The following is a 12,219-nucleotide window of genomic DNA, read 5'->3' as shown; positions in this document are numbered from 1 at the left end:
TTGAATTCAGACTTTCAATTTCATTATTGACCTAATCATCTTTTTAATTACTTACAGATAGAAAACTACTTCATTGAGAAGAATCCTGATAATGGACTGCTTTAGCGGTATGCGGAATTTGGTATTCTCATGGGGCGACTTGGGATTTGAGTTAAAAACAACAGCATAAGACCGAAATAATAAATTATAATAATGATAATAAATTGTATATACAAATGGACTAGCTAATTGTAACTTCAAAGAAATGTGGAACGAAAATCGCTTTAAGAAAGGTCGTGTTAAGAGTATCTTAATGTTTTTAAGATTGCATGGTTGCATGTTTGCGTGATTTCCATCACTTTCAGTTTCAACAGTGTTGCCCAAGAAAGATGATTAATTTACGGATCGTGGCCTTGGAAAAGACTTCCTCTCAGGTGGTCAAAACGTCGATAATATAACGAGGGAAGCGGTTTCAAGTATTTTCGTGTTGATGCAGGACGAGTTAACGGCCTCCTGGGTTAAAACCACTTCACTAAAGTATTAATACTGAAGAACATTCGTTGGACGTGATTTTGCGAGGGATCAGGATTTAGTAAGAGGAAAATGGGGATGAAGGCTTGTTAAGTATGACTCACTCTAAATGTGTGCTCCAATATTTTTTCCTGTTTATTCAGCTTACTGAAAGTTATGAAAGTTACACCTTTGAAGCTTTTCTCGTTGAAAAGACTGGCACTGTTTTTTAGGCAAAGTGTCTTGTTGTGAGAATATAAGGTGCATTTTTGGTAAGTCGTAAATCCTTGCTGGTTGTAAGCCTTTGGGATGGATACTGCTATAAATATCACTGTCAAGGTGACCACTTTTCTTAGGCTTTTCGTCCCACCTTGACAGTGATGTTTATAACAGTATCTATTCCAAAGGCTCACAATCGGCAAGGATTTACGGTTTACCAAAAATGCACAAGGAACGTCGACAGAACTCAATCACGAGAGTATAGTTATATTTTTGCACCTAAGCTGTCCTATGAACCCTTCCAAATTTTTTTTTAAAGGCCCTTGTTAAAGATTAGAACTTAATGGTAGAAAGGCAGCTTAAGAAAGCATATATCACGTGAAAAGGCGGAGGCCTGTAGAGATACAGGACTTCAGAGACCTGAGCGTGCAGGGATAATCTGCCCGTGTCTTGCTTCACTTTTGTTTTCACTTTCTATTCTTCTTCCGAATAAAAGACTTTTAATGGCATTTTTGTTGTTTCTGTTTTAGCTGGGGTCAAGTTCACATCGGCGTCAAAATTTCAACCAAGGCAAAGGTGAGCGTCCAGTTGAAACTTTTGACAATAGCAACTATTTAATTATTGTTATGCAGCGAATAACCCTATGGGATAACAATTTGTTTTGTTTAGTCGTACGATTTTAATCTGTAATTAATTTTGTTTTTTTCTTTTTTTTAAAAGCCTGACGTTGAGTGCTCAGCTAATTTCAATATTTTTATGCAGCTTTACCTTGAGCCACTATGAAAGAAGTTTTGCAATGCTGACCTTAAACTTCTTTAACCAAAATATAGTTGCTATCAATAGCTAGAAAAATGAGAAGTTTTTAGAAAAAAGTCATTAGAAACAGATTTCATACATTATGTTTAAAACGATTTTTTCATTCGGAAGAGGATTGATAAATTTGAAAAATCTTTTTACGGTGTTTTCCATATCATACGAGGTTCAACTTGAGGGATTTTGAGACCTGCGCGGCACGGACGGCTTGGTTTGGTTTTTAGTGAAGCACTCCTTTCGAAAATGAGTCCCTAGAGATTGGTGGCGTTCATAGGCGTTGTGCATTGGGAGTTGTACACAACCACAGCAAGCTCCCCGTAAGATACGACTAAAGTTTATTTGCGCAGTATCAGTCTGATTACCGCACAGCTTACAAGTCGCAATTGTACCTGTGGAAAGCATTGTAGTGGACTTGCCGACATGGTTTGAAAATGCGCAAACGGTGGTTTAATGAAAACCCACTATGAGCAGTGCTTGCAATGGTTTCCCTTCGCCGCACTTAGAATAAAATCAGAGGTTGTCAGTGCCAAGTAATTTTAATGACAAAACATAATTGGATAAGGAACAATGCTAATTACTACAAGGCATTCTATTGGTTGCTCACACCTTGTTCTGTCAAACTTCATTTGGAACGTGCGCTCACGCATGCGTAACCGCCCGTTATCCCATGTGCTGTTTGATTAATAATCTGAGATATTATAGTGGAGAGGGTATTTGGATGATCGAGGCTTGTTATGAACTTGTAGAACTCCTAGACTTGAAGTGACGAAGGTTACCCCTCAGAATCTCTGCTGATAGCCATGCAGAGTTCTAGTGAAATGATGGTAGAGAGATCGAAGCCTGCTAGCGCAGAGCAAGTTACAAGCACTTCAGGCACTGTTGACTTAACCCCATCGTCACATAGCGAACTTATTCAGTCCTCTACAATGCCGATGCCTTTGAAATCGTCCCCTGCTCCAAGCCCAGTAGATTGCGAGCTGGAAGAGGCGGATAACCCAAACGCTGGCATCGAGCAAGCCTTGCAATCGTTCGTAAGGTAAGCTCACATGTGTTGATCGAGTAAGACTTGACTGATGTAATCAACTAAGAGACTTGCTCAAGAAATAGCTGCGTGCAAGATCGGAAATGTGTCGCGTGCAGCTGTGTTCATCACAATCACATCCATGAATGTGCTTTTTGTAATTTCTAGTAGAAGGCGTGTTCTATGAATCAATGACGGGTTTGATTCGAAGCCCTCCAGTGTTTTGATTGATATAGGTGGCAGTAGATGTTACCGCATTTCGACTTTTTGACTTTCCACGTATTTTTCTTGTAATTGCAAAGTGTACACTAGATTAGCTGATGAAACTACGAAATTTGATTTTGTTTTTGTCGAGGAATTGTCGTTTTACCTGAGCCATGTGGGTTTCTGCTTTGGGCAGATGTGACCCTGGAATGCGGGAAGTTGTTTAAGGATTTTCCTTCCCACACGTGGCTCTTAAAAAATATTTCATTCATTCAGAAACTTGGCACGATCGGGGACTTTTCAAGCCTACCCTTCTCCTTCGACCTGCGGGATTTGATACCTCTGCAGAAATTTCTACCGACTGAAAAAAATTCGTCTGTTTACAAAATTGTTTTATTCATCACAAAGTTTAAAATGCACAGCTCGATAGTTAGAAATTTAAATATACAAAGTCCTATTTTGTAAACACGGGCAACTTCTTTTTCATCGGATGAAATATGTAAGTTTTCGCCGTTCAATTTGAGGTGAAAGCGTAAATTCACGTCTGTCGGTTATTTCAAGTCTTTTGAAGCTTTTGCGTTATTCTTTTCGCCCTTAATGCTATTTTGTCAAATGAATGAGATGCAAATGATGTTCCGGCTTAATTTTTGACGGCATGATTTTGGATTGTTTTCCATTTGCTCAGTGGAGCGTGTTAACGGGCTGGTGACCGTCCGAAACCCCGTGAAACTTTTATTTATCTTCTGCGGGTAATAACATTTGTTTAGAACGTTTGATCGGCGACCTTGTACGCTAACTATTGACATCTTGCCGGTTGTAGACCACTTTACGTGATTTGAAATGTAATGAACTTAACTAATGGAGTAGTTTATTTCGAGAAAATTTACCCGGCGTTACATCCCATATGAAGACCCCTGCGGAGTCCAATTTCATTAGATTGCAGGAATAGTTTCAGAAACGCCGCAATTTGATTCCTTGGCAATATATTTAACAAAAGGGTGCCTTCCAAAATAGGTTGGCATTTTTAATCATTACATGAAAAGTTTGTGGTGAAGCGAGTCAATGAAATGGAGTCTGTAAAACAAACAGGCTGTCATATAACTCGGCATCATAGATGCAATTCACATGCGATCGAATTCAATAAAACACGTGCAGATTAGAATTGACATCGCGATTAGAACAGCTAAAAAGTCAGGTGCTTTTGATCAAATATCACGGTGCAAAAGATTTTCACGCAAGCAATTATTTTGAAACGCAATTTCATTTGGGCGAGTTTTAGCAACGTGACTGCCAGGAAAATTAAAATAGGGAAGAGAAAAACAGTTATTTTGTTAACTCAATGGGCATTTTTGTGACTCCACGGGCCGTGTTGAGATGAGTGAGATTAGTTAAGTATGGGTTGATGAAATTATGGATGAAGCAGATCAATCGAATTTTGCGGGAAATTTGCGGGAAAAATTAAAGAGCACACCGCATGGTCAAATCGACATTTCTGTCGCTGAACAACTGTTTTTGCATTTTATGACGGAGCGTGTTGAATTGTATCAGCGATCACAGGTGACGTTTAAATTCATTCCTCGAACGAATAAGAAGGAGAAGAACGCGTTTGCGATGTAATAATCTTTCTTAATGTAAGATTTCAAATATCGGTGCTGAAATTGACCTGTTTTTCTCTTATTTGGAATAAATCATCGATAGAGTTCTTATTGCATTTGAGACAATATAAAGGTGCGTTATGAAATAGCGCCATGTCTGCTGGCTTTGTTTTACCATGTGTTGGTGTGTTGAGTCATCCATCGGGTCGTGGGAACAGGTTATTCATTGTTTACCTCGAAATATTTAAGTTATTGCTTGCGACATATTGACCAGAATATCGGCGACATATTAATTTTTTCCCTTCACCTAAAACAATTCAAATCCAAGAGCTAAGTGCAAGTTTTTTTAATAAAAGAACTCACCTGCACAAAGATTGAGGATCAGTTAAAAGAGCCGTTTATTTACATTTTAAAGCAAATTGTTGTGATTATAGTTTATAAAATTCGACACAGTAATGCGAGCTGAGTCTGGCTGAAAATACACTAGGAGTTTGGAAGAGAAAGAGATCTAAAAATGCGCTCTTTTTTAATGACTTAAATCATTTACTTAGTCAAATGCACGAAGGATGTCGCCATCGAGTATAATTAGTTAGTGCTAATAGGATATAATGAATATTTTACCTTAGGTAAATAATAAGTTATGAATTTGAATTTTTATGAGTGTTAAGTTTCACTGGTGAGCATGCTTTCTGCAATATTTTCAGTTACCTTGTAACATACTGAATCATGTTAACTTAAAAGGACTCCTCATATTTAAAAGAGAATTAAAAGGCGTTCATGAAGTCTAGTAGGTTTTTGGAAAAGATCCATCAAGTAATTCAATCACTTTTAAGTTGTTTATTTTAAAAAAAAGTTTCATATTAAGTAATTTCCTTTTATCTCGACAAGTCAAATCACATGTGTATGAAATCTGTCCATTGTTGATATTTTCTCTTTTTTCATTTTTAAGACATGTTTGAAGTTTGAAGGACAATGCAATCAGTTAATCGTGCATACAATTTTTGTAAAGTAGTTCATGAGTGGGATTCTAAAGAAGAAGAATCAGTTATTTATAGCATGCATATATTATGATAAACCAACAACAGACCCAGGTGCTCTATACTCTGACTTCATTTAGCTAATAATAATCACTCACCTCTTAATAGGAAATATGCTTTTGTTGTTTAAGTGGCAAATTCTGTTGAACCTTTTACTGCCCAAATTTCATGAACTTGGAGGGATCAAAAATAAAGATACTCAATTAAAACCACCCCAAGCCTTTTGTAACAAAATATTCAACCAGCTGGATGAAGGAATAGTATTCAAACAAGAAGATTGTTGTCAATGCCCCATAGAGAAAATGGGTGTGCACTTTTATGATATTTAAAATGTTTATCTCTCAATGATGTGTCATAGATTAAAACATAAGAAATCTACCTTCAAGATAACTTACCAGAATACAACTGCATTTGTAAAACAGCAACAGATCCTGATGATATGCCTAAATTATCAATTTATTGGATGTAATTAAATGGGTGAGATGTTCCATAGCCTCACCTTGGATCAATTTTGATTTGCTATTGTTAACACAATCAAAAAGGTATATAGAATGCAGTATATTTTAGACTGAACATAAATGATTGGAGAATAAATATATTAAAACCTCTTCCTTTTTTCAGCAAAGAAATTCAAGAGCGGATTCAAAAAATATTGGTAATCATCTTTCATTTTTTACATAATTAATCAAATAATTGAACAACTAATATATCATTTAGTAAAATACTAAAAGTTTGGTACTCTGCACATGCTCATGTGCTTAATTATTTCGTAGTTTCCTCCTGTGAAATTATGGGGGTGGGTTTGCAGTTTGAAAAAAAAGCACAAGGTTGTCTTATGATTGCTATTAACAAAAATTTTTGTTATTTAGAAATTCATTTGTATCATGAAAGAAATTTGCCTTAAACATGAAGAAATAAAATTATTTTTCATCTTAAAATGTAACAACAGGATTCCTTTTCAAGTCTTGTAATTTTGAAAACTTTTCCTTTCTCTAGGAAGAAGTACAACAACTGTCAGATACTGAAAAATTGCTGCTTTACCTTCGACTACCAGGAGAGACAGCAACAGATTCTAAAGATGACTTTGATAAGTAAGTATAAAATACTGACTTTGAACATAAAATTACCAGCATTGTGAACATTTCTGTTCTGTTTCACTCCCTTCGTTTCTTTGATGCTCAGGGTAATACCCTGAATATCTACCCCTTATCCTGAACCACCGCCTTCCACTCCCCACCCCATGTGCCAACCCTTTACTTCAACCTCCATCCACTGTTAACTACTTTTACCTTCCAGAGAATAGTTCTTGTCAAATATGAATATGTCACTGTTAATAAATAATGATAAATCAAGTAAGAATTACTATTTGGTTAATCTCCTAGTAATCAAGCTCTTCCCATCTCCACAACAAGAGCAGAGCAAACACAAGCTTTTCATTGGTGAGTTGGCTTATGTAGAATTTTTAATAATTTCATGCTGGCTTTTTAGTTCCCAATAAATACCTAGCTCCCAATAAAATGAGAGACTCAATTATCTCTAAATACTAGTTAGACACATAAACAAGGAATATGAAAGAGAAAATCTTAATCACACTTAGTGAGTTGTAGAAAACAGATATATGCACCATTAGACAGACATTTTTTTTTGAGCTTCAAGTAATGATCAGCTTATTTCAAACAAATTTAAAAGTTAAAAAATTCAGAGTACATGGAAGTCTCAATAAACCTTTTGACTCCTAAGAGTGACTGGCATCTAAGTTCTTCCTACAAGATCACCTCCAATTCACACATTAAGTCATGAGAATAAACGAAGGGATCATTAACCAAAGAAGCTCTTGATTGTTATACAAATTCTCCTTATAAGGACATTAGGAAATGTAAAGAGAACAGTATGGAGAATATGCATACTGATGTTTGTTTGTATAAAAGGGTTCAGGGTTTTATTCACATGTCTGTTATTTTTTTCAAAGGATTCGTTGTCATTTGGAGGAGTGTGATAATAACTCAACACTTCCAAAACATGAGGTCTATGATGAATACAAGTAAGGAACTTATAAGGATTATTATTTGATAACAAACTTTTTACTTGGAAACTCAGAAAATTCTGAAGACTAGTGGCGTGATTATGGAATGTTTTTGTGTTTCAAAGGAACAGTCAATCAGGCTTCAGAAAGGTAGAAAATCAAACTGCAAACAGCAATGATAATTAATTGCTGGTTTTTCTGAACTTTCGTGTGAGCAGTCAGTGTAAAACAAACCTGTCAGATTACTTAAAGTGTTCATGGTAATTAGAGTGATTACAGTGATACTTAACTTAAACTTTCATCTTTTTATCAAAGTTGCAGTTATTGAGATGTGTCATTAAAATTGATAAAACTGATTTCAGAGCTCACTGTGAAAGCATGAATGCTGCACGGACATTGAGTGCCCCTGACTTTGGAAAAATAATCAAGTGTGTGTTCCCAAGAGTAAAAGCAAGAAGGCTTGGTACAAGAGGCAATTCCAAATATCCTTTCATATTGGTTTAATTCTATATACTAGCCTTTTTTTGCACAAATCCCTGCATTGTTCAGGGTCATCAATGCTAAATCCTTTCTGGTCGTAGTCCATTTTCCTGTAAAGTAAACTTCTCAGAATGCAAATCAGCATAAGGATAGAAATTTATTGCAGTCATCAGGCATACTAACTAATTTGTATATGAGTTAAGCACCTTAACCTTCCTTAAGTACTGTTACAGTGGAATCCAGAGAAAGAAGAATGTCAAACCACCCACCCTTCCCACCCTTCAAATTCCTTCACCCAGTGAAAAAGAAAAGGTAAACAAGGGTTTTAACCCTCCCACTACTAAGATCTAATTGAAAATTCTCCTTACTTTCTGCTACACAATACTTATGATGTTAGTACTGAGAATTTGGTATTGGAGCAACTAATAATCCCTTATTGATATTTTTCTTTATTCTAAAGGCTTGCTTGCTAGATATTGTATTAATATTGTAAGGAGAAATTATGTCTTGGTCACTAATGGGAGTGAAAGGGTTAAATGGAATTGAATTTCCCTTGGGCTTAGAGGTGGTTTAGATGTTACACTTCTTGTGATGAGTGATTGTCTTCCACAAAAATTGCTTGAAATTTATCAGGAAATTTTGAATTTCCAACCCCTTCAAATTTCAGTTTGTTCTCTCAGGAACTCTTAGATTAACAAGTACCTGGACATTTACTTGTCTTTCAGAGTTCAATGAATTCAGCAAACAACCTTGCAGGAGGTGACAAAATAGAAGAGGATCAAACTTTGTCAGCTGCATGTCTACTTGTGTGTGAGTGGGCAAACAAACTTCTTGGTCGAGTGTTCAGCACTCTCATTGAATTGGCTAAGTTTCTTGTTAGTGGCAGTTATGTCTCCAGTAAATCCATGGCGGCATATGTTGTACTGTCTGATCTTAATACTCCTCAAATGGGCCACTCATCAGTGTCATTGATTGCACCTTTAAAGCAAGTGGAGGAGCAACTGGTGCTGACACATAAACGGCGACAATCACAACAGTTACCTAAAAAAATACCTCAACGACAACAGCAAAAGCAGATTCAACAAATTCCTGTAAACCCTATGTTACCACAAGGACAAGCTTTGTGTAGTGCTCCACAACTGCCTCTTAATTTTAAGACACTGGTAAGTCCTTTTTCATTGTTGATGTACATTACAGTTAAGTATATTTAGTGTAGATCACTGATAAACTGCGGATAAGCAAGAAAAAAAGGGGTATCCTGATGAAAAAGTTTCTTCTCCTGTTCTCCATAACAATTCACGTTATCGCCTGGTTATATATATTAGTTGGATATTTTTGTATAAATAATAGGAGATTGAGTGAATTCTACTCAAGGAAAAGGAAAGTATCAATCATAAAAACACAATCTATTTTTTCACACCTGTCATCTATTCCACAGCCCTGTTTAGTTGTTGAGGAGAAACTGAGAAATTGCAAGATCTAGGTGATACTTAGAATGTTGATAGGAATGTACATGAAAAAATTACTTGCATCTGATTGGCTGAATGCTTGTGCATTCTCATATAACACAAGTGCAAAGTTGTAACACAAGTGCAGATTACAAATAGCGTGCACATTTTCAAAATTTTGTCTATCTTGACTCTTAGTGATAATTTCTCCTGCAATTTGGCGTAGCAAGGACATGTAAATTTTTCAAAGGCAACAAAATTGCATGAGCCCATCAAATTGCACTTGAAATCATGTTATTACCTATACTAATAATCGTAAACCAGTAAACTACCACTTGAAGCTGCTGAAACACTTTTGTGTCATTTTTTAGGTCAGTATATCAAGTCAGCAGAAGCCAGTACACATTCAGCCCAAACCGATACAGCCGTCACTTCAAAGCCCCCCTGCTCAAATGGGACAGTTTTATCAGCAACAGCAACCTGGTGGCAACCCAACCACCCCTCCCAGTGGCTATCCAACCAAGATTAGACCTATTACTCCATCCATGATATCCCCCACCACACCCATTCAACCTGCTGGGCCCCAGATAACATCACCTTTTCAGTCATCTCCAAAGTTCAACACCCCAGGCACACCTCAAAATCGTCCAGTTACTCCCAGCTCTGCGAGTGCAACTGCAAGGCACACTCCAAACTCAGCTGAGCCAACTCGCTTTCTTTTCACACCTATTCCGAATAGTTCCCAAGAGCAGAGGGTCACCAGGGGAGAAACAAGTCCTCCTACATTGCGGCCAACTGCCACCCATCCCAGCCAGTTGTTGAATGGAGACTGGTCCCAGTCACAGATGGGAGTAAATGATGTGCCAATGTCACCAAGTAAACAACCACGTCTAATAAATCAGAATGCACCCTCCACTCCAACATCCAATCGCAGACCTGGTTCATTTGCTTACCCCTTACCATCACCAAGGACACCGCAGCGCATTGCACCACAGCAGTTTGTTACTTCCCCAACAATGGCCTCTCCAGGGTGTGGTCGGCAGCTGAACCCCATCTCTCCCAATGTCACACAGCGGGGACAAGAATTTATGCTTCCTCTAGGGATCAACAATGCAGAGAATGTGGCTCAAACAGGCTTCACACAGAGTGTGAACATGACAAGTCCTCCATCATCTGATGGAGATGGGCATATGTCTCAGCAACAGTCAAAGCAGGGGTAGGTAGTGCAATGACTGCTGTTCATTTGTATCTGAATAAATTTAGCCCATGAGCTAGCTCATTGGAAATGACGCAGTTGCGTTTCAACTTGCTTAACCCTTAAACCTCAAGAGTGACTAGCTTCTAATTTCTCCTTACAATATCACCCCTAAGTCAAACATGAAGGTCATGAGAATAAATGAAACGATCACCAACTTAAGAAGCTCTTGATTGTTAAACAAATTCTCCTCATCAGCATTTCACAAAATGAAAAGAGAATAGTATGGAGAATATGCATATTGATCTTGGGTTATTAAGGATGAATAACAACTGGTGTGAAGAAAAATTCACCATGAAAGTTAACTTTCAGTCATCACACTTAAGTTGGAAACCCAACATAGTTGTAATAGGCTGCTAACAGAATACAGTCTCTTTACAGGATAACCACTTTGTCAGTAAAAATGCCAATGTGTACCGTTTTTTTCACTCTGAATTTTTTTGTTTTTCTTGGACATTTTGTAGAAGTTCAGGGATTATTGCAAAGTCATGCAGATACAGTAGTGCAGCAGATAATGGACACATTTCACAGGCTCCTATCATGCAGACACTGGATTATTCACCAGAACTGGAGTCAATCTGTAACCAAGCCACAAGCTCTTCAGGGCAGATGCCCCCACCTTCATATCAACGAAGCCAGTCAGTTCCCCCTTTAACACAGCATGCACTAGCAGATCAAAGATTTCATCCCTTAACTCCACAGAATAACCCGCGCCCACGTCACCTGACTCCGTCACCCATGGAGACACAGTCAAATCAACATCTGAATGGGTTAAAGGAACTTCGCAACAGAGTTCTCCATGGTGATGTCAATAACAATGGGTCTCGGCCATCACAGGAAAGTGCTTTTTCTGCACGAAGAAACCTCACACCTATGCTCAATGCTGAACAATCAAATGTAACTGCTTCAAACTGGGGCGTGTCCCAAGTGAGGACAAACAACAACCCCAGGGGTGCAGAGGACCATGAAATGACAATACTCGATGCAGGCTTGACATTTGCAGATCTCAATCATGAAAATGATGAGACCTTGTCTGATCTGAATACACTGGATGATGCTACAACAGAAGCAGTATTAAGGAACATTTGTAATAATACATCAGGGGTGTGGCCAACTAGTGATGTCCATGCATGGGGAGGGTCACAGGCACTGGAGATTATGGATTAAGAAAAAATGCGTCATTTTTTCTTGGTAAAAACCTGGATACAAGCTTATTTATATATATACATATATAAATAGATATGAAAAAAGACTCAATACCATTTAATTCCTATTTGCGGGCTGGATTTATTAAAACACCGTAGTTCGTGTCAATGTTAATTGATCCCTGCTTGTGAGTTTCAGTAATTAAAAAGATTGTTGTCTTTATAGTTATCAGCCTTAGCGACGGTGTGCTAGCGTGGAATAAATAATTTTAAAGTGTAATTTATATTTTCTTACCTGTACCAAGCACTTTTTTACTTTTTCAGTGCGAAATTTTTATGCAAGAGTACATTAAAGAATGAAAAATTTATTTTATTGACGTTTGCCATCACTCTCTTATAACGTATTGCCTATGACACCTGGGCCGTTTGTGTTAATTGCCGCAAGTTCTGACGCCAGTGAATCATGAGAAACTACTCAGGTCGTGCGCTC

The 12,219-nt window shown here is 37.5% G+C and overlaps 1 protein-coding gene across 2 annotated transcripts; it reads left to right on the top strand.

The window, feature by feature from the left end:
• Positions 1-1,822: 1,822 nt before the first annotated feature.
• Positions 1,823-12,071, top strand: LOC131798426 (uncharacterized protein DKFZp434B061). Of its 2 annotated transcripts, XM_059116069.2 has the most exons (11): positions 1,823-1,838; positions 2,268-2,557; positions 6,000-6,033; positions 6,375-6,469; positions 6,761-6,817; positions 7,348-7,419; positions 7,764-7,883; positions 8,103-8,193; positions 8,607-9,044; positions 9,701-10,545; positions 11,049-12,071. In XM_059116069.2, the coding sequence occupies exons 2-11, from the start codon at positions 2,322-2,324 to the stop codon at positions 11,749-11,751; spliced, it is 2,691 nt and encodes an 896-aa protein (XP_058972052.1). In that variant the 5' UTR covers positions 1,823-1,838; positions 2,268-2,321; the 3' UTR covers positions 11,752-12,071. The 2 variants fall into 2 exon arrangements, with proteins under 2 accessions (XP_058972052.1, XP_058972053.1); XM_059116070.2 differs by lacking the exons at positions 1,823-1,838; positions 2,268-2,557 and adding an exon at positions 4,298-4,303.
• Positions 12,072-12,219: the final 148 nt, after the last annotated feature.

This window comes from Pocillopora verrucosa, chromosome 1, assembly GCF_036669915.1.
Source record: "Pocillopora verrucosa isolate sample1 chromosome 1, ASM3666991v2, whole genome shotgun sequence".
NCBI classification, from domain to species: Eukaryota; Metazoa; Cnidaria; class Anthozoa; order Scleractinia; family Pocilloporidae; genus Pocillopora; species Pocillopora verrucosa.
This window is presented reverse-complemented; position numbering and strand designations above follow the sequence as displayed.

Bases quoted from the DNA above. Each gene is read 5' to 3' on its own strand.
- LOC131798426 (XM_059116069.2), top strand. From the start codon at position 2,322: ATGCAGAGTTCTAGTGAAATGATGGTAGAGAGATCGAAGCCTGCTAGC. The intron at 6,470-6,760 runs GTAAGTATAAAA...TTAATCTCCTAG, and splicing joins TCTAAAGATGACTTTGATAA to TAATCAAGCTCTTCCCATCT. The intron at 8,194-8,606 runs GTAAACAAGGGT...CTTGTCTTTCAG, and splicing joins CACCCAGTGAAAAAGAAAAG to AGTTCAATGAATTCAGCAAA.